This window comes from Macrobrachium nipponense, chromosome 5, assembly GCF_015104395.2.
Source record: "Macrobrachium nipponense isolate FS-2020 chromosome 5, ASM1510439v2, whole genome shotgun sequence".
Classification (NCBI taxonomy): domain Eukaryota; kingdom Metazoa; phylum Arthropoda; class Malacostraca; order Decapoda; family Palaemonidae; genus Macrobrachium; species Macrobrachium nipponense.
In genome coordinates this window covers 94,278,914-94,303,444 of record NC_061107.1, presented here as the reverse complement: position 1 = coordinate 94,303,444, position 24,531 = coordinate 94,278,914, and the positions used below count along the sequence as shown (strand labels likewise).

Below are 24,531 nucleotides of genomic sequence, written 5' to 3'. Positions count from 1 at the left end.
CAGCCTTGGGTCATATCAGAAGTCAGACTTAGTCAAGGGTAAACTTGGGCCACTGTAATGAAAATGATTGTTGTATATTTGTATAGCATTCTTGATGTTTTTGAGTCCTTAATGGGGGCAGGGGAGCGGGGGGGGGCCATGTCCTATCATCATAGGACGTCTCCTCTGTTGGAGATGCACATTTCCTAGGCAGATCAAGGACTTCTCCCCTGTCTACAGTGCATTTACTTTGACAATACGCAAGTTGACAGCAGAATATTTAGGACATATCTGTGCTGAGCTTTTTGTCATAGGACATCCCCTTGGCTTACCCTCGTCTCTTCTTCCTACTTGGAAAGACCTATGTTAGACCGCTTCTCTTCAACAGGAAGCTAGGGTTCATAGTCCTAGAATTGTTCTGGGAATTCTCTGGGAGGCAGAATGATGGAGTGCGACTCCTACCTTCCTCGAATATTCTAAGTATGAGGAAGTTGCACCCAAATCCAACTCTTTGTTGCAGACTTGGTTGTCTTGTATGCTCCATGCCCCCCAAAGCCAGGAGTCCATCAATATGAGCACCCCAACCTTCAGAGAAGGCTCGCGAGTTCACAAACAATTCAGGGGGGAGATTTAAGGGCTACTCTTTTGTCAAGCTCCAAAGTCTTTGGTTAACCCTAGTAGCTCCTTAACTCTAAGCTGGCTAGTCAAGAGAGATTCCTCCCTAGCACAACCTCTTTGCCAGTTTCTTGTGGAGAGATGCCTCCAATCACTAGGATCTTTATCTCTTCGTGTATAGAGTTGATCCAGTATCTTTTATGAGAGATCTTTCCTGTGAAACAATGACTCACATGTAAGACTATTACTTTGGAGGATCTTCATCAGCAGTATACAGGGTGAGATGTCTGCTGCTGTGATTGGTGACATCAAAAGGGTTTCTCTCCACTCAAGTGTTCTTGTTCGATGGACAAGATCTTCTGAATGCTTTCCAGAACAGAGGAAGTTCCTTCTTTTGATACTTGCAAGGTGCTACAGGTCTTGCTCAGATAAGTATCAAGACCTGAAAATAGAAATTAGAAGGATACAGGATATGCCAGTGGAAATTGTACCCATAATCATGGGGACACTAGGCACGATCCCAAGATCCATGAAAAGGAACCTGGAAAAATTAGATGTTGAAGTAGCTCCAGGACATACGCAGAAGTGTGTGCTCCTGGAAACAGTGCACATAGTAAGAAAAGTGATGGATTCCTAAGGAGGCAGGATGCAACCCAGAACTCCATGCTATAAAACCACCCAGTCAAATAGAATGATTGTGATGACCAAAAAAAATAATAATGATGATGATGATTATGATGATCTTCTTCTGCCTGTCTTTTAAGATGAATTTTCTGAGGGATTTTCCTCTGGAGGGTAGAATTTGTTCTATATCAGTAAGCTTGAAGTGGATTGTAGATTAACATCTGTGCAATAATCTACAAACTTTAATGATGTAGAATGTTGTCAGCCAGATAAATAATTTGTAGTTTGAAATGCTGCCATTGGCAGAATCCATCTCATGGTGTTGGTGTCTAGAGTTCTTATGTAATTCTTAAGATTAAGCTTCCTTGAGGCAAATTTGAATGATTTTTAAGGTATGGGTAGAGAAAACCTCGAGAATGGATTTTAATAAGAGTGCTGTAATGATGATTATAACATGAGTGTTATGATGATTGTGATACACTATTTGCATAGCAGTCTGTCAGGTAGATGGTATTAAACCTACCTATATCCTATTTGCAGGGGAATTCCTACCATAATGGGAGAGAGTGTGGTTGCAGAGATTGTCACTGATGGATGTGCAGGAACTTCAGCTGAAGTGCGTTACTTGGAACATGTGCAAGCCAGAGTTTCATTGCGTTTTCTCCCAAGAGGGAATATTAACATTAAATTAGTGTCCCCTTCAGGTTTGTGTCAACTTGTTTTATTTTTTATTGATAATGACTTGATATTTCATTTGGAAATATCTGATGAGAGCCAGGTGAATAAACACTATCCTGAAAAATATAAAACATTGCATCTTTCAGTGCTTTGACTTCCTTTTTCTTTCTTTTTTAGGAACGGTTTCAACACTTCTTTTTGATAGACCTCGTGATGTGTTCTCAGAAAAATTTGATGATTGGCCATTTTTATCTGTTCATTTTTGGGGTGAAAAAGCAGCTGGCACATGGAAACTCATAGTTACCAATGCTGGCACACGACAAGTTCCTCGTCCAGGTATTATATTTGTTATAATGCATTAAATGTATTGCAAATACGTACTATTCACATTATAGGCTTTATATATTTTAGTATTAAAAAATCCTAACACAGTAACTCCAAGAAAAATTTCAGTTGAAAGTAGCCACATTTTGTGTCGCAGTCTTTACTTAACGAAAATTGTAACCAAAAGATATTTTTTGACAGGTGTCCTAATCCAATGGCAGCTCATCCTACATGGAACAAGGGAACCTCCTGGTCGTCTTCGCTCTGAACAGTCTCAAAGGTCAGATCCTTTGTCTTCTTTGACTCTGGTCCTCCCCACCCAATCTGCCTCAGCTCCCCACATCCCATCAAGAAGGCCCTCTAGTGATCCCTTCACATTTAGGTATAGTACTAAAAGTGTTGAGAAGGTCAGCATGTTGTAAAAAGTAAGACCTCCAAAAGAAGCAAGATACTCTACTTACAGACAGCCCTCACAATCTACACCTTAAATGGATGAAGATGTTCTTGCATCTGTAGTTTGCACCCTTTGACAAATAACTAAATCAATGATATCTGTATGAATTTGCCTGTTTATTACTAAAATTCCATCCAGGAGATGCACTCTAGAATTATATCCATGTATATATTTGTATGTATATTAGGGAGCTCTTGGGTGGGGAAATTACCTAACACTGTAGTTTAATGGATCCTTTGAGTTTGCAAATGTGTGATTTGTAATTCATGTGAAATCAATCATTCTTCCCCTTCCTAACATGATCACTTTTTAAACAATTTGCATTTGTTTTGCATGCCTCTTCATGATTTATCTTAAGAAGGTTTTCAAAGGAATATAATTTGACATGGTTTTCAGAGAAATAAAATTTAAATTGTTCTGTCATTTTGAATGTAAATATGTTGTTTATTTTACAACTATTAATAAACCTTAGTTTTTCCTTTCTGTTAGGAACTGTATTTGTGTATAACTCTTATTAACTGTTGACTAAATTAATGAAATTTTATAACTAACTACAGCCTGGTGCAATAAAGAATTACATTCAATTTTTTTGCTTATACTATATAATTCTGCGTACAGTGAAACTTTGCTTTAACGGACTAATGGGGTTGGGGGGAGGGTCATGCCTTGAGTTTTATTTATCAGTCAGCTAGCCTCAGCCTATATGCGATGACCACCGACATTTATGAAATAAGCTGATAATAAAGTAATAAAACTATTTTCACCTTATATATTATTGGCGTATCTTCTTAATAAAAAGCCTATTCAAGGAATATCAATTAAATCAACTTTTATGAGTGAGACCAGCTGACAAATTGCAAACAGAGTTGTACCATTGCATTCACAGCAAGCTTTATCTTTCAATAAACTTTCAGAAATTTTAATGGTAGTACATAACATTTAGGATAACATTACATTCATTTTTAATTACAAATTCATTATCATTTTGGGGATAAATAACCTTTTAGAACAATGCAGTCATACGAATGATAATTATTGTACATTATCATATTGTTGTTTGTGACTGGCAAAGAAACTGAAACTTTATACCACTGCCATCTTTACCTTATGTATTATTGGCATAGCTTCATTATAAATAGCTTATTTGAGGAATAATTCCATATCAATTAAATAAACTTTCATCTGTGCGAGGCCAGCTGACACGTAAACATCGAATTATGGTAGCGCTCACATAACGTTTAGGATAACATAATATTCATTTTTCACCAGAAATTCATTATCATTTTGGTGGTAAATAAGTTTAGAATAATTCAGTGATATGAACGATAATTATCATATTGTTAGGGATTTGTGCCTGACAATGAGATGTAAACAAAATAATGTTTCCCTTTTAGGCAATATGTTTAGGAAAAACATGATATAGAATTGGCTTTGTTATTTTGTTTGTGTCAAATTTCTAAGCATACAGTAAGTAAAACAGTAATGCTCATACGTGGAACAACATTTGGTCTTAACAATAGGATAGCAAGTGGTTGAGTCCTAAGAACTCGACCACTTGCTAAGCTAAGAAGTCAGCCGCTAAGGCTAGGTTACAGTAGCTTTGAACTAGTTGGGCTAAGCTAAGAACTCAACCACGTAGGCTAGGTTAAGGTAGCTATGAACTAGTTAGGCTAGGCTAAGAACTCAACCACTAGCTATCCTATTTTTAAGACCTCAGGTTTGTTAGCTATGAAAAATACAAATTGATAAAAATTTTCATTTTGTAATAGCATCATCTTTACATAACGAATTTTTCAAAAGATATCTGTTGTTGCAAAATCTAGCCTATAGTACAGTTCCTTGCCGGACAAGTTGGTAACGTGCTCAGTTACAGATCTCAGGGTTCATGTTCGATTCGCTGCTGTGCCAACAAGGAATCAGAAGAATTTATTTCTGGTGATAGAAATAATTTCTCAATGTGGTTCAGATCCCACAATAAGCTGTAGGTCCCATTGCTAAGTAACCAATTAACCAATTGGTTCCTAGCAAAGTAAAAATATCTAATCCTTTGGGCCACCCATAGGAGAGCTGTTAATCAGCTCAGTGGTCTGGTAAAACTAAGATATACTTAACTTTTTTTAGCCTATAGTACACAGATGGTTTTGTAATACGAATAACAGTCGTCTTAGGCTATACTACCCTTGGCCACATTGTGTCCGTTAAATCCAATGTCTATTGGTCCTGTAAGGACAACGCTTTTTCATTAATATCCTGTACATAATTAATAAGTGATAAATGCAACTACTAATTATATTCTTATATGTATGTATGTGTAGTAACAAAAATCGGCTGGCCCAGAGTCAGTTTTTGTCTCAGTGCGTGTCAGATACACTACATATCCATCAGCACTCCTGTTTATAATCTCCTGTTTACCTGTATTAAACATCAGTACTGCTTGACCTGTCAATTTGTCGATATCTCACAGTCCCAGGTCTGTTGAAGTGAAATTTTACAGTACTGGTTCAGATTCTGTACTACTGTATTTATGTAGTACTATACATTATTATAAGTTTAATCTTTCAAATCACATGGGTTATGTTTGTGAATGTAACTGTTGAAATGTTATCCTTGAATTTTGTGCAGTTGTGTTCAACTTGTACTGTACTACTGCACACACATCATATAACTATTATTGTATGTTCTTTGCAAAAGAAAGAAAATAAGATGTGTAAATATATAAAAAAAATTAATACAGTATAAACTTAATACTCTTAAATAAAGAATTTTAGTTGCTTTTTTTAGCCGAGAAACAAAACTTCTATTCTCTTTTCCATTCTGCCATGACACTGGTATACATTATCATTTTCTCTTGTGCCTGCATTTGCTCACAGACATTTATCTCTTCATATGTTTTTTTTTCATTGTAAAGAAACGGAAAACAAACCATTCTCCTGTACTTCTTCCTTTATTTCAAGTAACACTTCAGTAAGTTGTTCTTCATGTGCTTTTACACTGAAAATTAACATTCTTTTGATTATTTGGTTTTAATGGCTATGTATTAATGTTTGTCTGAAAAGCATAGAGAATTACTTTCTTTACACCCTTATTGCCACTGGTCCTCTCAGCATACACTATTTTAGAATGTGCAAAGTATACAGTGACTGTTAAGATTCTAGAAAGGAAATTTCAATGCCTTGGGTTATAATGTAAATATTGTACAGTATCATACAGAAATTATGTTTTTAAAAATTTCATGATTAAGTATGATTGGCTTCCATTGTATAATTTTGTTGTAAATAGTTTGTATATAGCTCACTACTATTTATAAAGGTGATGGTCAGAAGTGTACATTTTGGCTTAAATGAAATGGAAAATGGATATTTGAAGAGATATATCAGAATATCATGCATATAATTTTCTATAGGACAGAATTTCCCTTTAGTACTCAAGTTATATCTTATGAAATAACATTATTAAGACTTTTATTCTGCAGGATGTAGTAGAAATGGAAAGTTTTTTATTTTCATATTTTCAAAGAACCAGGAAGCAGATATATTTTCACTACTATATGGCAGGTAAACAGTAGATTTTGAGCAATCCATGCATTATGAGTAACCTGCTATCAGTAATTAAAGCTATATAGTAATAGAGTAAGTATTTAATAGATAAGTATTAAATTAAGTACGGCATTTATTTTTTATTTTTAATATGTGGTAGAGTAAAAAAATTGTTTTTTTTTTTTACAGCGTCCTTGATCAAATATTTGCCGGATCCAGCCCCGAAGCCACTTTTGCCACTCCTGATGGTACGATTATCTCTGGGCCAAACCAAATAGCCTCAGCCGTCAGTAACGGTACAAAGAAGGTATCCGAGTCAGAAGTATGTCACAGTCAGTGTCGTGGGGGCTGTTCAGGTCCAGGGCCAAACAACTGCAGAGGATGCCATCACTACAGTCTTGAAGGGTTTGTTATAATGGCCCATTCATTCTGAGACCATTATTTTTTATGTGCATGTGGATAAACTCAGTAAATTACTTTTATTATCTTCTTTTGACTTTACTGTTGATATGATTTATATTGGACGTAGGAATGCTGAATGCTTCTTGCTCTAGAAAATGTTGGTATTCCAATGTTGCTGCAAAACTAAATGACCTTTACTACTTGAATTTCCAGTGAGTGTGTAGGCAGCTGTCCAGAGGGAACTTATGCTTCAGAGAATCAAGAATGTTTGGGGTGCCATGAGTCATGTGTTATGTGCAGTGGACCAGCACAAAACCAGTGCCTTGCCTGTCATTCAGGATTACTTTATGTGCTACACCTTGGACTCTGTGTTGAGACTTGTCCACAGGGGTATTATTCAGGTCAGTAAGTTCAATAGCAAGAATGGTTTTTATTTTGGTTTTGATATTATAATCAAGATTCTGTTAATTCATTCAAATTTTTCCAAATTTCTAGTCTAAATAAATCGGTTTCATTACAAGAACAAAATTTGATTATAGAATTTTCCCTAAATGAAACATGACTTATATAACCACAAGATAAAAATCCCATTTTCAGTAGCATTCTTTATATATTCAAAAATGAATGTATGGAGTTTTTTCAATTCTTGTTCTAAGCGTAATTCTTTCATCCTAGGATAGTTATAGAAGTAAACATGGAGGTCTGACACACTGAGTATAGTTGATATTTTTAATTTTCATATGTTGACATCTCAGTGTGATTGTGTTCATATGATTTCAGTTGACGGTACTTGTATGCATTGTGGATTGCATTGTAATGAGTGTGATGGTCCTGAACAGTGCACCATTTGTGACCACCATCTGCTTCTTGCAAATGGATCCTGTCTCACAAGTTGCCCTCAAGGATTTTATGAAACCCAGGATAATAAGTATGTAATGATTGAACAAAAGTGTTTTATTTTATATGGTAGATTCAAACTGAGGATTATTTAGAAAACAGACAGTTTCACTAGAAGTTAATCATCATTCTTTCAACAGTTTGGGCTATGGTTTTCTTCAGGTTTTGACTCCACTTTTTACATTTGTTTTTGAAACAGTTGATATGTACAAGGCAATTGAAGATCACAATCATTGTTCACTTAGCATGACAAAATTTTTAATAAATTCTCTTCAGTACTTTAAATTGGAAATATTTTACTAAGTTTTTTGGCATAACAGAATATTAAGTGTTTTCCATTTGTATATGAAGTTTGTATTTTGTTAAAATAGATTCCAGTTTACCCAGAATCAAGGTATTATCAAGCAACATTTGGAAGCAAGGTGTATGCGACAGTTTATTTGAGAATTAATCATAAATAGTTGTGGTTACGTACTATATTTTTAAATCATGAAATATGGTTTATCGGTGAACTTAGGATTCTAAGTATAGATGTCTTTTTCTTTACATAGATGTGGCTCATGTTACCCACAATGTGAAACTTGTGTAGGGGGTTCAGAAAATGACTGTGCAACCTGCAGGCCTAATTCATACCAATACAAAGGTAGATGTGTCTTCCGCTGCCCTGATGGTAAGTAAAAACACTGCACAATGTTCAGGGATTTTTAATAAAAATTATATGCTTGATATGTTAAATGTCCCAGAGTGAGAACATATGAAGGTGAAAAATTGAATTTTCCAGTTTTACATGAGATCTTACAAAAAGACATCAGAATTTCACTTTGTATTAAGTTTTAGTACAGTAAGATTTAACTTATAGGTAACAAATCTTTTACCTTGTGACAGGCACGTTTGGTGAAGAAGTGACTGGGGAGTGCCTTGTGTGTCCTGCAGGTTGTGCAACCTGTAATGGAGCAGATTCTTGTACTACTTGTATTGATGGATGGAGAATAAAATCAGGTCGTTGTGTGGCTTCATCAAATCACTGTAACATGAGTAAGTGGTTGAATTAGTTAAACCTGTTTTGATTCTCTCTTCCTGGATTTTTTGGTATGAGATTCATCTCATACTTATTTGTATTTCCTTCTAGCATAATTAACTGTTAAGCTCATTTAATTGTGTTCCATTGTTTTACAAATAAAACTTTTTTTTTAAGGAAATACAGTAAATTCTTGAATAAGTAATTATTGCAACATTATGTGCCACTAATTTCCTTGCAAATCTCAACAGATGAATTTGCTGGGGTTGATGGACTTTGCCAGCCATGTCATTCCACTTGTTTAGCTTGTGTTGGACCTAGGGATTCAGAGTGTCTGCATTGTGCACAAAGAAGATTCCTACTAGAGTCAAAATGTGTTGGGTCATGCCCTCATGGATATTTTGCTCTAAGAGGTCGATGTTTACCATGTCCTCATGGCTGTCACACTTGTACTTCTTACAAAGAATGTGGGTCTTGCTCTGCAAAGTTCCACTTATACAACAGTCAGTGTATAGCATCTTGTCCACTCGGGTAAGAATGTGTTATTTCTCTTCTTGCAAGCAAAAATAGGTTTTGCACTTTGACCTTAATTAAATTTCCACACTTCTGCTGTTGTATTTCCAGTAAAATATGAGACAAAAATGATACAGATATGTGACAGTTTTGTTAAATCTGTTTAATAATATCAGTACAATACAGAATTTCAAAGTACTATATGGAAAACTCTTTCAATAATTCATAAGAAGATTTACTTTTAAATACATGTTAGAGATTTTCTACCATACATGAAGGCGAGTTTTATATAATTGGCTTGTATGATGTGAAACAAGTGACAAAGTCTCATTTTCATAGGAGCAGATTTAGATTCAATGACCAAAAATGTGTTTAGCAAAATAAGTTTGTTGCATTATCTGAAAAGTCTAAATTTTTTTAAATACAGTTTCTAAAATAAAAACTCATAATTCAGAATATCTTTAGAATTAGAAAGGGAGGCTATTGTGTTACCTTATAAACAAACATATTGGTTGATATTTTAAGGGCTTTGACAACATTTTTGGTATTTAAAAAATTCTTTTTGTTTTATTTTCATAATTTTGTAAAGGAATTTTTGCTTGGTACAGTAACTTTGTTAAGGTATCAAAACAGATTATTTGTATGTGTTATATTTGAGCTTCTTTCTAAAAACAACATTTTGCCTCTAGAAAATTATTAAAAAAATATTTTTATCGATAGGTAGAGGTCTGTTAAATCCGTGCAGACTTTTGTTTTTATAGGAATTTAGTTCATATGTAAAATAAGCACTGTGGGAGTTGAGTTTTAATTGTGTAAGTCTTATTAATAAGTACTTTATACATAATTGACTAAATAAATCATAGTCCCATTATATTTAGCTTTCATAAAGGACGACAGTTGTTGAGGATTAGTTATTTTTTGTGTTGAAATGTCTCACTTTGGATCATAATGCATTTTTATAAATAATTTAAATGGTTTGTGATTGTCAGTTTAAAACTGATGTTGGAAGACTTTCAACATTACAAAGTTTTATCAGTGATATATTTTAAAGCCTGGATTTTAAACTTGGACACTAAATGATCTCTTGTATGTTTTTCCAAAAGGTTTTATAGTGACAGAGGAATTTGCGTTGCATGTGAATCTTCGTGCTTCTCTTGCTATGGTCCAAGAAGTGATCAGTGTGCATCATGCCATAATAGTTCATTCCTTTTGAATTCTACATGTCGTCCATCATGTCCTGATTCTCATTATCCTGATGGAAGGAAATGTCTTCCTTGCTACAACAACTGCCGTACTTGCAAAGGTCAGTTATTAAATGGTGTTCAAAAATTTTATAAAATATTTTCTTTTACAAAATACATTATTAACCTATTTTAATTTTTGTGTGTATAATAAGGCTTTTTTTTATAGTGTGTATATCTATTATTTATTAACTCCTTGCCAAAGGGAATAGGTTAGCTTAGGAATAAGCATAGACATACGTAATTAGTTTGTGTATAAATTACAGACATTACAGTAACTTAGTTGGCTGGAAAGGTGAAGTTCACTTTTATTGAAAGTTTTATCTTGAAATTTGTGATTTTCATGGTATCACTTGTCACCATGTTCACCATAAAAAAAATAATTATACCCGCAAAAAGTTAACACTTGTTGCCATGAAAAACTAATCACCTACTAAAGAAGAGTTGGAGCTGGTTCAAAGTTTTTAACTTTATTATCTCCTGAGATGAAGATAGCATATTAAATGCTAAGCATTTTCCAGCGGTCTTTTTATTTTTTATACGAATAAACCACTTTTTAATTTTTTTATGAAATTATAGTTAATAAAGTAATTTGCATATTGGTAGTGTTTATTAATAGATTTACTCTTATTACCCAAGAGCTTACTTGAAAGCTTTTGCTCACTTCTGCATTTGCAAGATAATCAGGCAAAATAATGTCAAGCCTAGGAACTTTTAATGAGGTTTGGGAGATATGGAAGGCTTTGGGCAGGGCTATGACAAATTTCTAAGTCCTAACTGAAACTTCATCCAAATTTACTAAATTTCCTTGAAATGTCATATTCCTATTCTTACAGGTTCTGGCCTTAATGATTGTACATCATGTCATGACTACCTTACACTGGATGGTGGTATGTGCATAGAGTGCAGATCAGGTCGCTATTATAATTTAAGCTCCCAATCTTGTGAATCGTGTCACTCGTCATGTCTAACATGTTCATCAGGAGGAGATGGTGGTTGCACCTCATGTGAAGCTCCTAAATCCCTTCATTTAGAGTCTGGCACATGCAGAATGTGTTGTCCTGAAGGGGTCACAGAAGAGGACCATGGGCCCCCTTGTTGCTCATGTGATCCTGCAACTAGTAAGTAGAAAATAACAATGTCAGAAAATTTATTGTAGAATCTTTGGGGTCATTTTTCTCTTGATGCCATGAAGTAATTTTGTGTTGTTCACTTATCATTAGATCCAGTGCATTTTCTAAGTCTCACATTTAATTAATTCTTAAAGGTATGAACTGGATGAAATTATTTACATTTTAAAGTTTTCTTGGTTTATGAATACTATCTGCATATAATTAAAGTTGAATTTAAACTTAATATCAGCAATTGGTTTCAAATACATATGGTATTATATAATCTTAGCATCTAGATTTTACAACATTATAGTATACTGCATGGTAAGAAAATATTTTTCAAGTCTTGGAGATATGAATTGAGATTAATTTATTTACATTTTAAAGTTTGCTTGGTTTATAAAATTCTGCTTAGTATTAACGTTGAATTTAAACTTAATATCAGCAATAGAGATATTGTTACTCCAAAACACCTGAACATCAAAGTGGAACAAGCTTAAAAACCACTAACTTTTTTAAGCAAAAACGAATTACAATGGAGGAGTATACTATGCAGATAAGAATAAGTAATGGAAATATAAAACAGAAAACACATAACTAGAACCTAATAGTAAGAATCTCTTACTTAATAGACCACTCATTAGCATCTTTCTATGGAGAACAGATAGTGCCTTTTATCAGGCCAATATGGGTATGGTAAGACATCACTAAATGATCTGATGATAGCCAGGAGTGGGAGTAAAGCAAATACTGAAGTTATATGATTTAGACAGGAAAAAAAGGGAATGCTGTTTAGCAAAGAATATGTAACAAGGAGTCAGTAGAGTCTATAGTACTACTTAATATTTCTGTGGTCACTGTTCATCTCTTACATCTATAGTGATTGTGATGTCTGTTTCTCTCCTCTGGACTTAATATCTTTGTGATCGCTGTTTATCTCTTACATACATAGTGACTGAGTAATAGTCACTGTTATTTTTCATGCACATCTTGCATTACAAAATTACCTTCTGTATCCTTTGATATTTTTTTGTATTCACGCATTTATTCATCATTTTATGGGCGAGGGCGTCTGGTTGTCTCTTTATCATTGATCAATAAGTCACTCCACGTAAGGGCAGGGTTCTCTTGTCAAAATTTATGTAGATACTTGTTATCCTTCTGAGCAATGCTAATTTGGGATACGATATTCTTGGGATATGATATTCTGATCTGGAAGGTGTTGATAGAATTTTGGAAAAAGGTATCTGCCACATTGTTTCAAGAGCCCTTTACGTATCTAATGGTGCAGGAGTGTTCAGCTATCGAGGATAGGCGACGCTGCTGTCTTGCTGACCACCTGTCTCCACTTTTGGTAAAGGCATGTACCAATGGTTGGTGGTGCTTCTGCAACAAAAATTGTTGTCCTTCTAGCATGTGTTGGGAGTGGCAAATGGCTCTGTGGACTGCCAGCAACTCTTGGTCAAACAGGAGTACTTTTCTTCTGCTGGCGACAACTTCTTACTGAAAAATACTAATGGGTGATGACCATTGTCTGTCTTTTTGAGTATTGTGCTCATCACTGTGCTACTTGCATCCATCGTTAGGGTGAGGGATCTGTGGGGTAAACGAAAGATAAATGTGGTAGCAGAGGTGATTTTTTTTGGGGGGGGCTAGCATAAAGACTTTAAATTGTTTTTTCTTCAAATAAAATTTTTAGGGCTTGAGTCATATATATTGGGAACATTATTTCAGCAAGGTTGGATATGATACTGTGGTAATAGTTAATCATTAATCTAAATTCTTAGATTACTTTGATTTTTGTTGGCTTTGGAAAGTCGGTGATTGCTTGGATCTTCGTTGGGAGGGGCTTGACAACTTTGGGGCTTATTTGGTGGCCTAGGGATTTCACTACTGGGTTTGCCAATTCACTTTTGTCCTTTGGACTATGAGTCTGTTTTCTTTGAATATTTGTAGTACCCATCTGACATCTTTCATGTGCTGTTTGATGTTGGGCTGAATATCAATATGTCATCAATGTAGATGACGTAGAAGGGTAGGCTGCCCAGGATTTCTTCAATCAAACTTTGGAAGGTTATACCCGAGTTCTGAAGGCTGAAGCAGCTGTAGTAGGTGTATGTGCAGAAGGGAGTGATAATAGCAGTGTTTTCTATGTCTTCCTTTGCAACCTGGACTTGGAAGTAGTGTAGTATCCCTTAAGCAATTCGATTGTCATGAATATTTTGGCGCCCTCCATCTGGTTTGTTATGTTGGTGATGTTCAGTAGTGGGTACCTGTCAGGTACTGTCTTTATGTTGAGTCTCCAGTAGTTGCCATGTACCATAAGGTTTTGGTATCATGTGGAGGGGAGAATGCCAAGGTCTTGGAGGCTTTTTGGCATATTCTTGCTCGTTCCATGTCCCAGAAAACTTGTTTGATATGGGCGTTTTTCTAAGGCTAAATGTCTGAAACAGGTGTGTACATGGGGATCTTTGGTGACTATGTGGTGCTGGATGTGGTGCTTTGTGGGTTTGGTCAGGTCATGCTGCAGGTCATCCTTGAATACCTTTGAGAACTCCTGAAAAGGCAACTTATCTCTGGTGCTGGAGTCGGAGTGAGTGGGGACAGGTCGTGTGATCAGCTGCAGTTTCACTACATCCACCAGCATGTTGTTGGCTTTCAGAAAGTATCTGCTCCTAAAAGTGCAATGGTTGTCTGCTGTGAACAGCAAATTCACGGTCTGTTTCCCTTATATTTTCATTGGGGCTCCTAGAGTATTGGGGGTTGGATTGAGGCATTCGTGCAGGTTGGCTGGCATGAATGACTTGCATGTGCTGGTTTCAACCAGGAACTCTACTATTCTACGTTTTGTCCACGATCATAAAACATGTAGTCTTTTTGCCTGTTCCTCTGCGACCCCTTTGCACGTTTTTTGACATGCATGCGGCAGTCATTTTCACATTTTCAGGTTTCATTCCCAAATCTCTACTGGTAAAAACCAATGCCCTTGGGATGCTTTTATGATGTTTTACGCTTGTACTTTGGTTTGCTTTTCCATCTGGAGCTCCAGAAGCAGTGTATGGGGACAGCTGTATCGCTGTTAGTCTCTGGATCAGTATGCTGCAATGGATGGTTGTGTAGGCTCAGTCGACTTGTGAGACAGGTGAATGCCATTAAATATCTTCAGAAACTCATTGAGGTTCATCTTTGATGTGTTCGGGATGGCTACACCTGTATGATGGGGTAATTTTGTGAGTAGGACCTATTTCACAATGTCCAACATAGTCTCTGAGCAGCAGTCTGTTTAGAGGATCATAACTAGCTGCTGCAGTTGCTTGTAGGTGTGCAACGGCCGCTGGTCTCCAATTACTCCATCATTGTCTAGGAACTTCTTTGCTTCGAAGGCAGGTGGCATTCAGAAGGACGACCTTAGTTGGCTCTTCAGTGCTTCATAGGCGATCGTGGTCTTTTGGTCAATGAGCCGTCCTGCAATTTGTTCAAAGATGTTGTCTAGCATGAACTCAAAGACGGCATTGGCTCTGTGGGATGTGGAGGTCTTCCTGGACTGAAGATGGTGTCCACACTGAAGAACCCCACCTCTGGTTTTAGGGTTGTGAAGGGTGGCAGGCAGATGCTTGCTGATGCTGTGGCATTGTCGCTGGATTGGCTGGTGCTGGCTGTGTCAGTCATCTTCGGGGTCACCAGTATACTGTAACGAGACAGCAAGTATGAGGCAAAGTCAAGATGTATTCTGATTTATTGAAACAATGCCTGACAGGTCAAGAACTCTTGTGAATGTAAAAGCAGCATTTGACATTAGAGAGAAACAGAGAGATATCTATAGACAGCCAGATGTGTTTTCTCACACCTGGAAAATGGTTAACAATTCTATATACTTGTTAGAAAGAGTTCACTACTTATGGTTGGAAAGCTAGCGCTGTCCGATGTGCGTTAGTAATTACAGTTCTAACAATGTCATGAAATAGCCTCTGAAAAATACATAAAAGATCACTTGAATCAGGAGCACTGGATCTTTGTTTCTGGAGGTTACTTGGTGCATTGCTTAGGTATTTGTTTTGAAGGAAGGCTGCCCTGGGGGTCCCAGTGTATGAGTGGAACCCCTGGTGGGAAACAGAGAGGAAGGCTAAAGCAAAGGTGGATAGATGTACTATGTAGTTACAGATGATCTGAGAGACAAACAACTGTTAGTACGTAGTTACAGATGATCTGAGAGACAAACAATTGTCAGAGGACAGTGTGTTAGACCGAGCCAGGTGGTGGAACGCTGTCAGAAACATCAATCCCACATAAAAGTGGGAAAAGGTGCAGAGAAAGAAAAAGAAGAAAGGCATGTCTATCTCTGCCACTTAACATTAAATCTTAAAAGAATCACCAAAAAGAAAAAGTTAAAATGTGATTGAGAAAAAAATCACTTAGATGTATTACTTTGACCCATCATTAGTGCAAAGCTATAGATTGACAGTTACATGGCTATTCAGAAAAGAGAATATACTCTCCATATTAACAAGTCAAAGAATAATAATATATTGAGGAAAAGATGTGACTAGGTTACTGGAAAATGGAGGTATTCTATGTATTCTATAATCCCTTGACAGTACTGCATAATCTTTGCTATCATCTTACAATAAATATATTTTCGTCTTTTCTACTTGTGATATATACTAGTGTGTGTCTGATCTGTCAAATGTTTAAAAAACTAAAATTACACTGTAGTTCAAAAGTTTTTCAGTAATGCATTTAGTGTCTAAGTTACTGTTACACAAGTTTATATAATTAGTGAGTTATAAGTAATGTTGTTGTTGTAGAAAGTCAATATGATTGTTGTTGTTGTTGAAACATTTGACCATCTTTTGCTACATTTAATTTTTCTCCCCAGCGTTTAGTTTTTTGTCATTGTAAATGTATTATTTATGCAATTTAAATGTTAAACAAGTTTTAAAAGATGTTTAATTATCATTTCACATATTTAAGGTTATGTATAGTATACTGAAATTAAATGTCATTTTTTTCTTTTTACCATAGGTCAGTGTTTTGGGGCAGTATCAGCTGATAAGAGACGAATCGCATTGAGTTTAAATTCAGATTCATCACAGACCCCTTATAGACAACCCGACTTTTTATCCGCCACGTCTCTTATTGTTATTATTTGCTTAGTAAATGTATTGATGTTTGGTGCTGTATTCACCGTACTTCAGGTATGTATTCCATTTCCCTTTGTTTATCTGAACTATTTTATTCACTGTAAAAAACCCTGCAAAGAAAAATAACCCATCTTAAGTCATTTTGGATTTGTTGTACAATGAGAAAGCCTTCCTTTATAAGACTTTATTGAACTAACATAAAGTATGTAAAAGGCATTGTTCAGTTATTGCGATGCATAGGTAGATTCAGTACTTTAATAACTTCTAGGCCATGAAAGAGGGCACAATGAAAATACACTTACAGGCATGATAGATTCATATGAAGACCTAATTTAAACATACATTAGTAGCAAAGAACACATTAGTACATGTTCTTTGCAAATAGAAAACACATAATATCCTACCTTGGTAAGATACAGCAGTTTTAGAAAAATGGGCAGAGATGTTCTAAACAGGCGTGTGACTTTGATGAGGAACTTTGATTCAGTTTTTAGGCCTGCATTCTCATTCAGCCATTGGGGGCACTTGGTACCTAACCTTTCCATCTTTAAGTGAACTTTGGAAGATTTCATGCTGTATTGAAAAAGAAAGACACCTCATTTTTCTAAACCACTAACCAATTCTCTTGAACTGTCCATTCTAAAATGGTAGACAAAACAAGTTTATAGAGCACAAAGTTCATTTCAAGCATTATAATAGATGGCAAATGTGAACTCTTAAATATCATATTGAGGCATACAACTACATACTTCAATGACAAAATTATAAGCAGTGCATATGATTCAGTATCAGATTTGTTACTTGTTTCTTTTACTTTTCAGGTAAGATCGAATGGTTCCTTGTGCTGGTCAAGAGATTATTCTTACAGATTTCTTAAAACAGCTAACATGTCTGAAAAGGTGTCATTAACTTTAGTACCGTTTGTGGAGGAAGATGATTCTGAAGATGAGCGAGAACATGAACAGTTGTATATGAAAGCATAAATAGTCTTTTTATGAAAATAAACAGTTTTAGAGTGAGATATAAAACATTGAAACAAGAATGTTAGACTACAAGTGACTTTAGGATTTGGTGATGTATTCATGTCTGCAAATCTCAAGAAACAAAAAATTAACTTTTATTTTCCCTCAGGTGATACTTGTGATTCTTTTGTCAGATATGTGTAACCTGCCTCATTTTGGAAAGCATAAACAAAAGGGAAGTTTGGAAGTTTTGTTACCTTTGATGTACATGTTTTGTGATGAGAGAAGGATGCTATCTTTCAATCAATGTTGTGCCATGACAGCAAAGTTTATTCAGCTTTAGCATTTTTCATTTGAAGAATATTTTGTCACTGAATTGCCGGCTGTTTTTTTTTTTTTTTTTTTTTTTTTTTTTTTAAATTTCCACCTATATTAATTCTATCTTTTTCCTCTGCTGAGGTATTACACCAAAAAGAATAATATGCCAGTTTTGTACTTCATTGTAATCAGGAACAGATGGATGCGACATCATCATCATCATTCCTTCACAGGATGTCATATCCCACTTTTTGTTTAATTTTCATAAATACATCTCCGTTGTGATGAGACATAGAGGCATTGATGCTCAGTTGAAAAAAGGGTATTAATGATGTCAAGTTAATGATTTTAAGGAATTTCATTTGTTAAAAAACATACTTTTTATGTATTTAAATATGGTTAAGACAGATATTGCCCTCCATCCTTGAAGATATCAGGAAGGGGAGATTGATATCAAAAAGGAATCTCTTCTCATAATGTAGACTACAATAGTTTTATCTTAGAATATAGAAAATATTTTCTTTTTTGTTTATTGAAATGGAAATGTTTAGAAAATACAGACATCAATTATTTTAGTTCCTAAATGATGACTTAGTTTTCATATGAAACTCCTGGCTGTATAAAGAAAGTAAAAATATATAATATTTGGCACATAACTTATGTGCCTATGTGTCCCCTTCCCCCCTTTTTGATACAAGGGAGCAAACATTTTCAAGGTAACTATCATTTCCATTTTAGCTCATTATCTTGACATTACTCAGTCGAGATTTAGTGCTCATTTAGCATGGCATTTGAAACAATTTCCCAGACATGTGATTTTATATGTTGTCTGGCAGCGTGATGAACTGTATAGTATTGCATCTTGAATGTAAGGTTTTTGCCATGTTTGCTAATGAAGTTGTTAATAAGCTGTATTTTAAATGATTCACAGATCATGATATAGATGTGGTTTAGTCATGGCAGAGTGGAGGATATAACGTTTTTAAAATGCTCCTTCTAAATTGTGGTCTTAAGGTCATAGTATTTAGTTAAGGACTTGGATCATTGTTCACTAAAAGAAATGCAGGCTATGAAATTTTAAGGGAGCGAAGATGCTAAATCACAACTGACAGGATCTGTGTATCTCTTAAAAGTACAATACCTTGTATGTTTGTTACAAAGTAACTGATACCTAATTTATGAAAATACCAGAACTTTTCATGTTTGCAAGACTAAGTATGGTGCTGGTGCAGTGGGTAATACTTGTGTGATACATCATTGGGCATAAAAGTTAACGTAAGAACAATGTACAGTGGGGACTGCAGACCTTCTCCTCAAACTCTCCTCACCAAGACTGACTTCCTTTCACCTATAATCTGAAGCATAAAATTTCAGTATAAAATTCATACAATGTCTTTATGTGGTGTAGCATTCAAATTCTATCATTGAAATAAGTCAACACTTAAGGTATGCCATGAAAATATGTAACTGACATGATACAGTTAAAACTTTCTTGGTGGGTCAAGTTTGACAACTGAAGCATAAAATATTGTAGATAAATTTCATGTCACAAACAAGGACATAATGCCTTGTGATAAGGTGGCCTTAATGTTCAAAAAAGGTAGATAGTTGTTTTTTATTGCCCGTGTTGTTATTTGGACATGAGTACCCATACACGCTAAGTTATGTCAGAATTTCATTGGTATTTTATAGTGATTTCTTGCTGTAGTGAGAACCTTCCCATATTTGTGCAAGTCTTTTGTTACAATGGTAAAATATTAAGACATTTAGAATATGAAAATTTTGGACCTGGGAAACTTATTGAGACTGTGCTGCACCTACCTTTATTTTTATCCCTTTCATTCAGTAGTGTTACTGGTTATTAAATGGGCATGTGAATAACATCTTACAGCATTTTACCAAGGCAAAAGAGATTACTTCATTTGAAGAGTTGTGATATCAAAATACTCTTTATTTATTTACATTAAGGGTTTGTGTAATAATTTTTTTGTAATTACAGTCGTTCAAGCTTCTTTTTAAGCTCAAACTTTGTAAATATGTGTGGGCTTGATATAATTAAGAACTAGTCTTATAATAAGACTCTAAAATGAATATTAATCCATTCATATTTATTGTAACATCTAAGGAAGACCATTTACCACTATATTTGTATCTTCCAAATAAATGACTCATTTCTGTAAAGAATTAAGAAAAAATATAAATGATTGAATGTTGACTTCAAAATTCAGTTAAACCACTTTGTATGCAGTAGTACTTCTGTATAAAAAGTTGAATCTGATTAGTGACTTCATAATGACTGTACAACCAGCTTGTATACAGTAACTTCTGTATAAAGCTGAATCTGATTGACTGACTTCAGAATGACTGTACAACCACTTTGTAAACAGTATTTCTAATTTCATGGTTTATACTCCACCCAAAAATAAGTTGCAAATGGTTTGAACATTTATTTTGGAGTACTTAATATCTTTACTTCCTAAATGGAGGTTTTATTTAAGTCACAGATCTATTTATTTTAGAAAATACTGTAGTGTTTTCAAATGTTTTGAGATGTAATGTTGCAAGACTTTGTACATGGGAGCAACATGAATTACCATATCAACTTTTTCCAGGTCCCTCATATATTGTATCAATAGAATTCTTAAGATTTACTTCAAGAAATAACATTATCTGAAGATATGTATGAATCAGTTCAGTATGGAGATAGACTACTTAGAGTGCTAGTCAGTATTGTCACAGTAGTGTATGAGATGTATGGATGATTGAATATTTATATGGAATACGTACTAAAGTGTGATATGTTCATGTGCACAATATCTCAGCAGAACAAGTGGACCCATTTTCTTATAGGCATCTGCCTAATCTCATACAACTACTTACTATATTAACAACTGATTTGGAAGCATTAACAGTAAAAGCAGTATTTTCTCCCTCGGTAAATGTAGCATTTGAGAAGCAAATTGCAGTTAGAACAATAAGTGCAGTGTAATAATATAGATCAAAACATTAAAAAAAAAAAAAAAAAAAAGTTTCATTTTAATCTTATAAACTGTTATTAATACTAAACTCAAATTTTTTTTTAATCAACATTTTAGTTATTTTCCCTCAGTCTTTTTAGCTCTTTATCCCAATTGTTACCCATTGCTATTCTTCTGGCTCCTCCACATTGCTGATTTTTGCCATGTCAGTCCAGTCATCATGCAAGTCTCTTTTCAGTATCCATATCCCATAGACTCTCCAGAAGGTTATCTTTCTATCCTTCCATCTACTTAAAGATCTTTCCTTCATTTAACCCTCCAATTACTACTGTGATATTCTAGATCCTGTACACATGCTCCTTACCTGGCCCATGTCAATTAATGTTTTGTTATGGTACTGAAGTTCATCATTGACATTTTCTCTGGGAACTTAACTCCATATCAGATTTAAGTCCTTCAATCCTACTCCCTCATAGCGGGTTAGTGCCATCAGTGTACCACATCCAACTCCTTTCATTCCTTTTACTTTACCTCCATTCATATTATTTCTTTCATCTAACTTTCCACCTTCTCTAACACGTCTCAGTGTAACTGCAAAGTTTACCTCCAGTTACACCTTTCAAGCCTTCTTACTGTCAATTTCCCTTTTAGCACTGAATGACCTCATACGTCCCAGCTCTTGGCCTAAATTCTATTCTATTCAGTCCCACTTACCATCTTTATAGATTCAATCAACTCTCTTTCCTGATACTTTGTAAAAGTCCAAGTTTCACATCCATATAAGTAGCGCTGCTGGTGTTAAATGCTGTTACAGGTTCACTATTATGGCTGTGGATATTCCCATAATTTGGAGACAACTTTCATACCACCTTTGAAGCCAAGATTAAATCAACTCGGTGGTGTGGTCAAGTTACTTAATAAAAATAGAGCCAAAATTCTTTCTACTAAAATGTTTTGTTCATTATTAATAAAATTTGTATTAACTTTCTGTTCCACATATCTTATTTTTACTTTTTCCACTACCTTGAATTTTACTTGGTTTATATGCAATCCTATGTTAAGACACTGCCTCTTTAAATGGTTGGTAGAGAGACATGATACAGTATATATTTGGTATAAGCTAGTCTTATGGTTATAAGGACCATCAAACATACAATGGTTTAATGAAACCATTAAAACAATCAACTTTTTACATAACAGATATGTCCATGTTATCTGAAGATGTAGTACTAGTTGATTAAAATGGTTATAGCAATGAAACATTTTTGGAAGTAGCAATTTTTTTTCTATCAAATGAAAGACTTTATTAGACTGGTATTTCCTGTATGCAGCATTATAGTTGTTAGTTAAGTTTTCTCCCTATCTGAATGACAAGAAAGTATGCACATCCCTTAGTATATTCATCTTTTGTTCAGTCCTTTATAGCTCTGTAAATAATTGGTTACCAAGTGAATTTCATAGTAGGTATGACTTAAGATTCACATTACAGTTTTTCAGACATTTACACAGCTGTTTATTAATTATAATTATGTTTGAATAGAGAAAACATGAAAATATTAGATGTTACTAAAAATAATCATCCTCAAAAGACATACTGGATTTTACCCAAAACATTCAATCATGTTGGGTTGAACTGACATGGTTTATGATTGAAATTTATTACATGCAAGTTGGTAATGGAAAAATTTTAACATTATAGTATTACTTCCTCTGTTGCCAGATTGAGTTCTGTAATTTTTTAGAATGGTGACAGGGTAAAGGGGTTTATCGAAAATATGTTGCCAAGCTTTCATCTCTTTGTAACTGCCAGTACAGCAAAGATTTTAAATATGGATAGTTCAATTATAACCAAGAAATGAGTGTTCAATCTATGAGAATGTTGAGAACATTGTGCACTTGAACATGTTTCTCTGAACTGATTGTAGTATCAAAAGAGACTGAAGTAGTATTTTGTATAATTATAGGTAAAATCTAATTGATCTTTCACAGTGAGAGTAATTTAGTTACTTTTGTATCTTAATGTAAATAGTGTGGCAATGTCATAGGACATTAAATATACAATATTTGCAATGTTAATATAGCATAAACCATTTTTTTCTTGCTGAGAAATTGCTAACTTTCCTTAAACTGTATTACTCCCTCTATAAAGTATGAACAAAACCTTTCATTCAGTAAAATATTTTCTAGAATCATGACATAATAGTATGGTAATTATTTTAATTTCTGAAAAAAATCTTTACAGTTTTTTTAATACTGCATTGTATGTACATAATTACTGTCTCATTGGAATTATCATCCATCAATAAAAAATCCCAAATTTCAAAAATATAAATGATTTAAAATATAATACAGTAATGTAAATTGCCCTCATAGTAAAGCATTTTAGTAATTGTGAATATAATAAAAAGCATATACAAATTTAAAGTTTACTGTATGTCATTTGAAAGGATAATGTCACTGGCATGTGTATACTAAAGGAGTTAGAACAAACAGGAGTCAATTATTGATCCTAACAGAACTTCATTTCATGTACAAGCAGTATAGTGTTGGACATCCCTCTGTCAATTATAACTGAAAATCAGTGTAAATTTCAAATATAAATTTTAAAATTTCCATTGCAACAAAAAATATTTTTATTTTATACATATTCCAGAATATGTCAAACTCAATGGCCAAAAAAAAAAAAAAAAAAATGCAGTGCAGTACGGTATTGTTATTGTAATCTACATCTCATGCCATGTTCTCTGATCCAGTCTGGTTAGACTGCAAAAGCTATGTAATAACATTTCACATTGTACATATCCTAGGAATATATATATATTTAATAAAAGTGTTATAATGAATGGGTTTTTTTCCTACGAGGAGTCTTCACTGTAAAGAATATTAAGTAATTGTATTCATATTTCTGTACTATTGCATTTATTTTTTACTAGAAAAAAACAAGACCGCTGATTTTTTGTATTCTAACTTTTAGATGTTTAGTTTTGTCACATTTGCATCATGATTGTTTAATCACAGCAGATGCATTACTTACAACCTTGTACTACTTCTCATCCATTACTTTTGGTCTCTTCTCAATTTGGTATCTAACATCTTTAATCCACCTTGTTCTAGTTTTACTGTAATTCTAATTACGTACTGAACAGATCCTTTAACCCTTAAGAACAGGGGTAAAAAAAAAAAAAACATAAGCAGCACCCCAGGCCAGGGAAACTGAGGTCAGCCAATTCAAAAAAGAAAAAAAAATGCACACACATCCATGGAAAGAGGAAGATATGCACATACACATGGTGTAAGAAAAAAATTCTTAAAATTCTCCCTACTTTCCACAAGAAATTGAAAAATGATATTGTTAAGATACAATAAAGTTTTGTACATACTTACCTGGCAGATATATACTTAGCTATAGACTCGGTCGTCCCGACAGAATTTCAAAACTCGCGGCACACGCGACAGGTAGGTCAGGTGATCCACCATTCCCGCCGCTGGGTGGCGGGGTCTGGAACTATTCCCGTTTTCTAAGCCATAATTTCTCTTCCACCTGTCTCCTGAGGGGAGGCTGGGTGGGCCATTAATCGTATATATCTGCCAGGTAAGTATGTACAAAACTTTATTGTATCTTAACAATATCATTTTTGTACAAGTAACTTACCCAGCAGATATATACTTAGCTGATTGGCACCCTTGGTGGCGGGCAAGAGACAGCTAAAAACAAAATAATACTTAAACTAAATACATT

At 34.5% G+C, this 24,531-nt stretch overlaps 1 protein-coding gene across 2 annotated transcripts in view; it reads left to right on the top strand.

Annotated features, from left to right (window-relative positions):
* The window catches only part of LOC135215519 (furin-like protease 2), a 579,194-nt gene extending 555,559 nt beyond the window's left edge, over positions 1–23,635 (top strand). Inside the window, exons 11-23 of one of the 2 annotated variants that reach the window (XM_064250340.1) lie at positions 1,759–1,922; positions 2,074–2,232; positions 2,422–2,500; positions 6,400–6,615; positions 6,826–7,013; positions 7,393–7,540; positions 8,061–8,179; positions 8,395–8,544; positions 8,779–9,058; positions 10,144–10,343; positions 11,118–11,402; positions 16,416–16,588; positions 17,356–23,635. In XM_064250340.1, the coding sequence (XP_064106410.1) occupies positions 1,759–1,922; positions 2,074–2,232; positions 2,422–2,500; positions 6,400–6,615; positions 6,826–7,013; positions 7,393–7,540; positions 8,061–8,179; positions 8,395–8,544; positions 8,779–9,058; positions 10,144–10,343; positions 11,118–11,402; positions 16,416–16,588; positions 17,356–17,517 (2,323 nt within the window). In that variant the 3' untranslated portion in view covers positions 17,518–23,635. Of the gene's footprint in view, positions 1–1,758; positions 1,923–2,073; positions 2,233–2,421; positions 2,603–6,399; positions 6,616–6,825; positions 7,014–7,392; positions 7,541–8,060; positions 8,180–8,394; positions 8,545–8,778; positions 9,059–10,143; positions 10,344–11,117; positions 11,403–16,415; positions 16,589–17,355 lie in introns of both variants that reach the window. The other variant, XM_064250339.1, reaches the window with a different exon arrangement.
* The last annotated feature ends 896 nt before the right edge of the window (positions 23,636–24,531 follow it).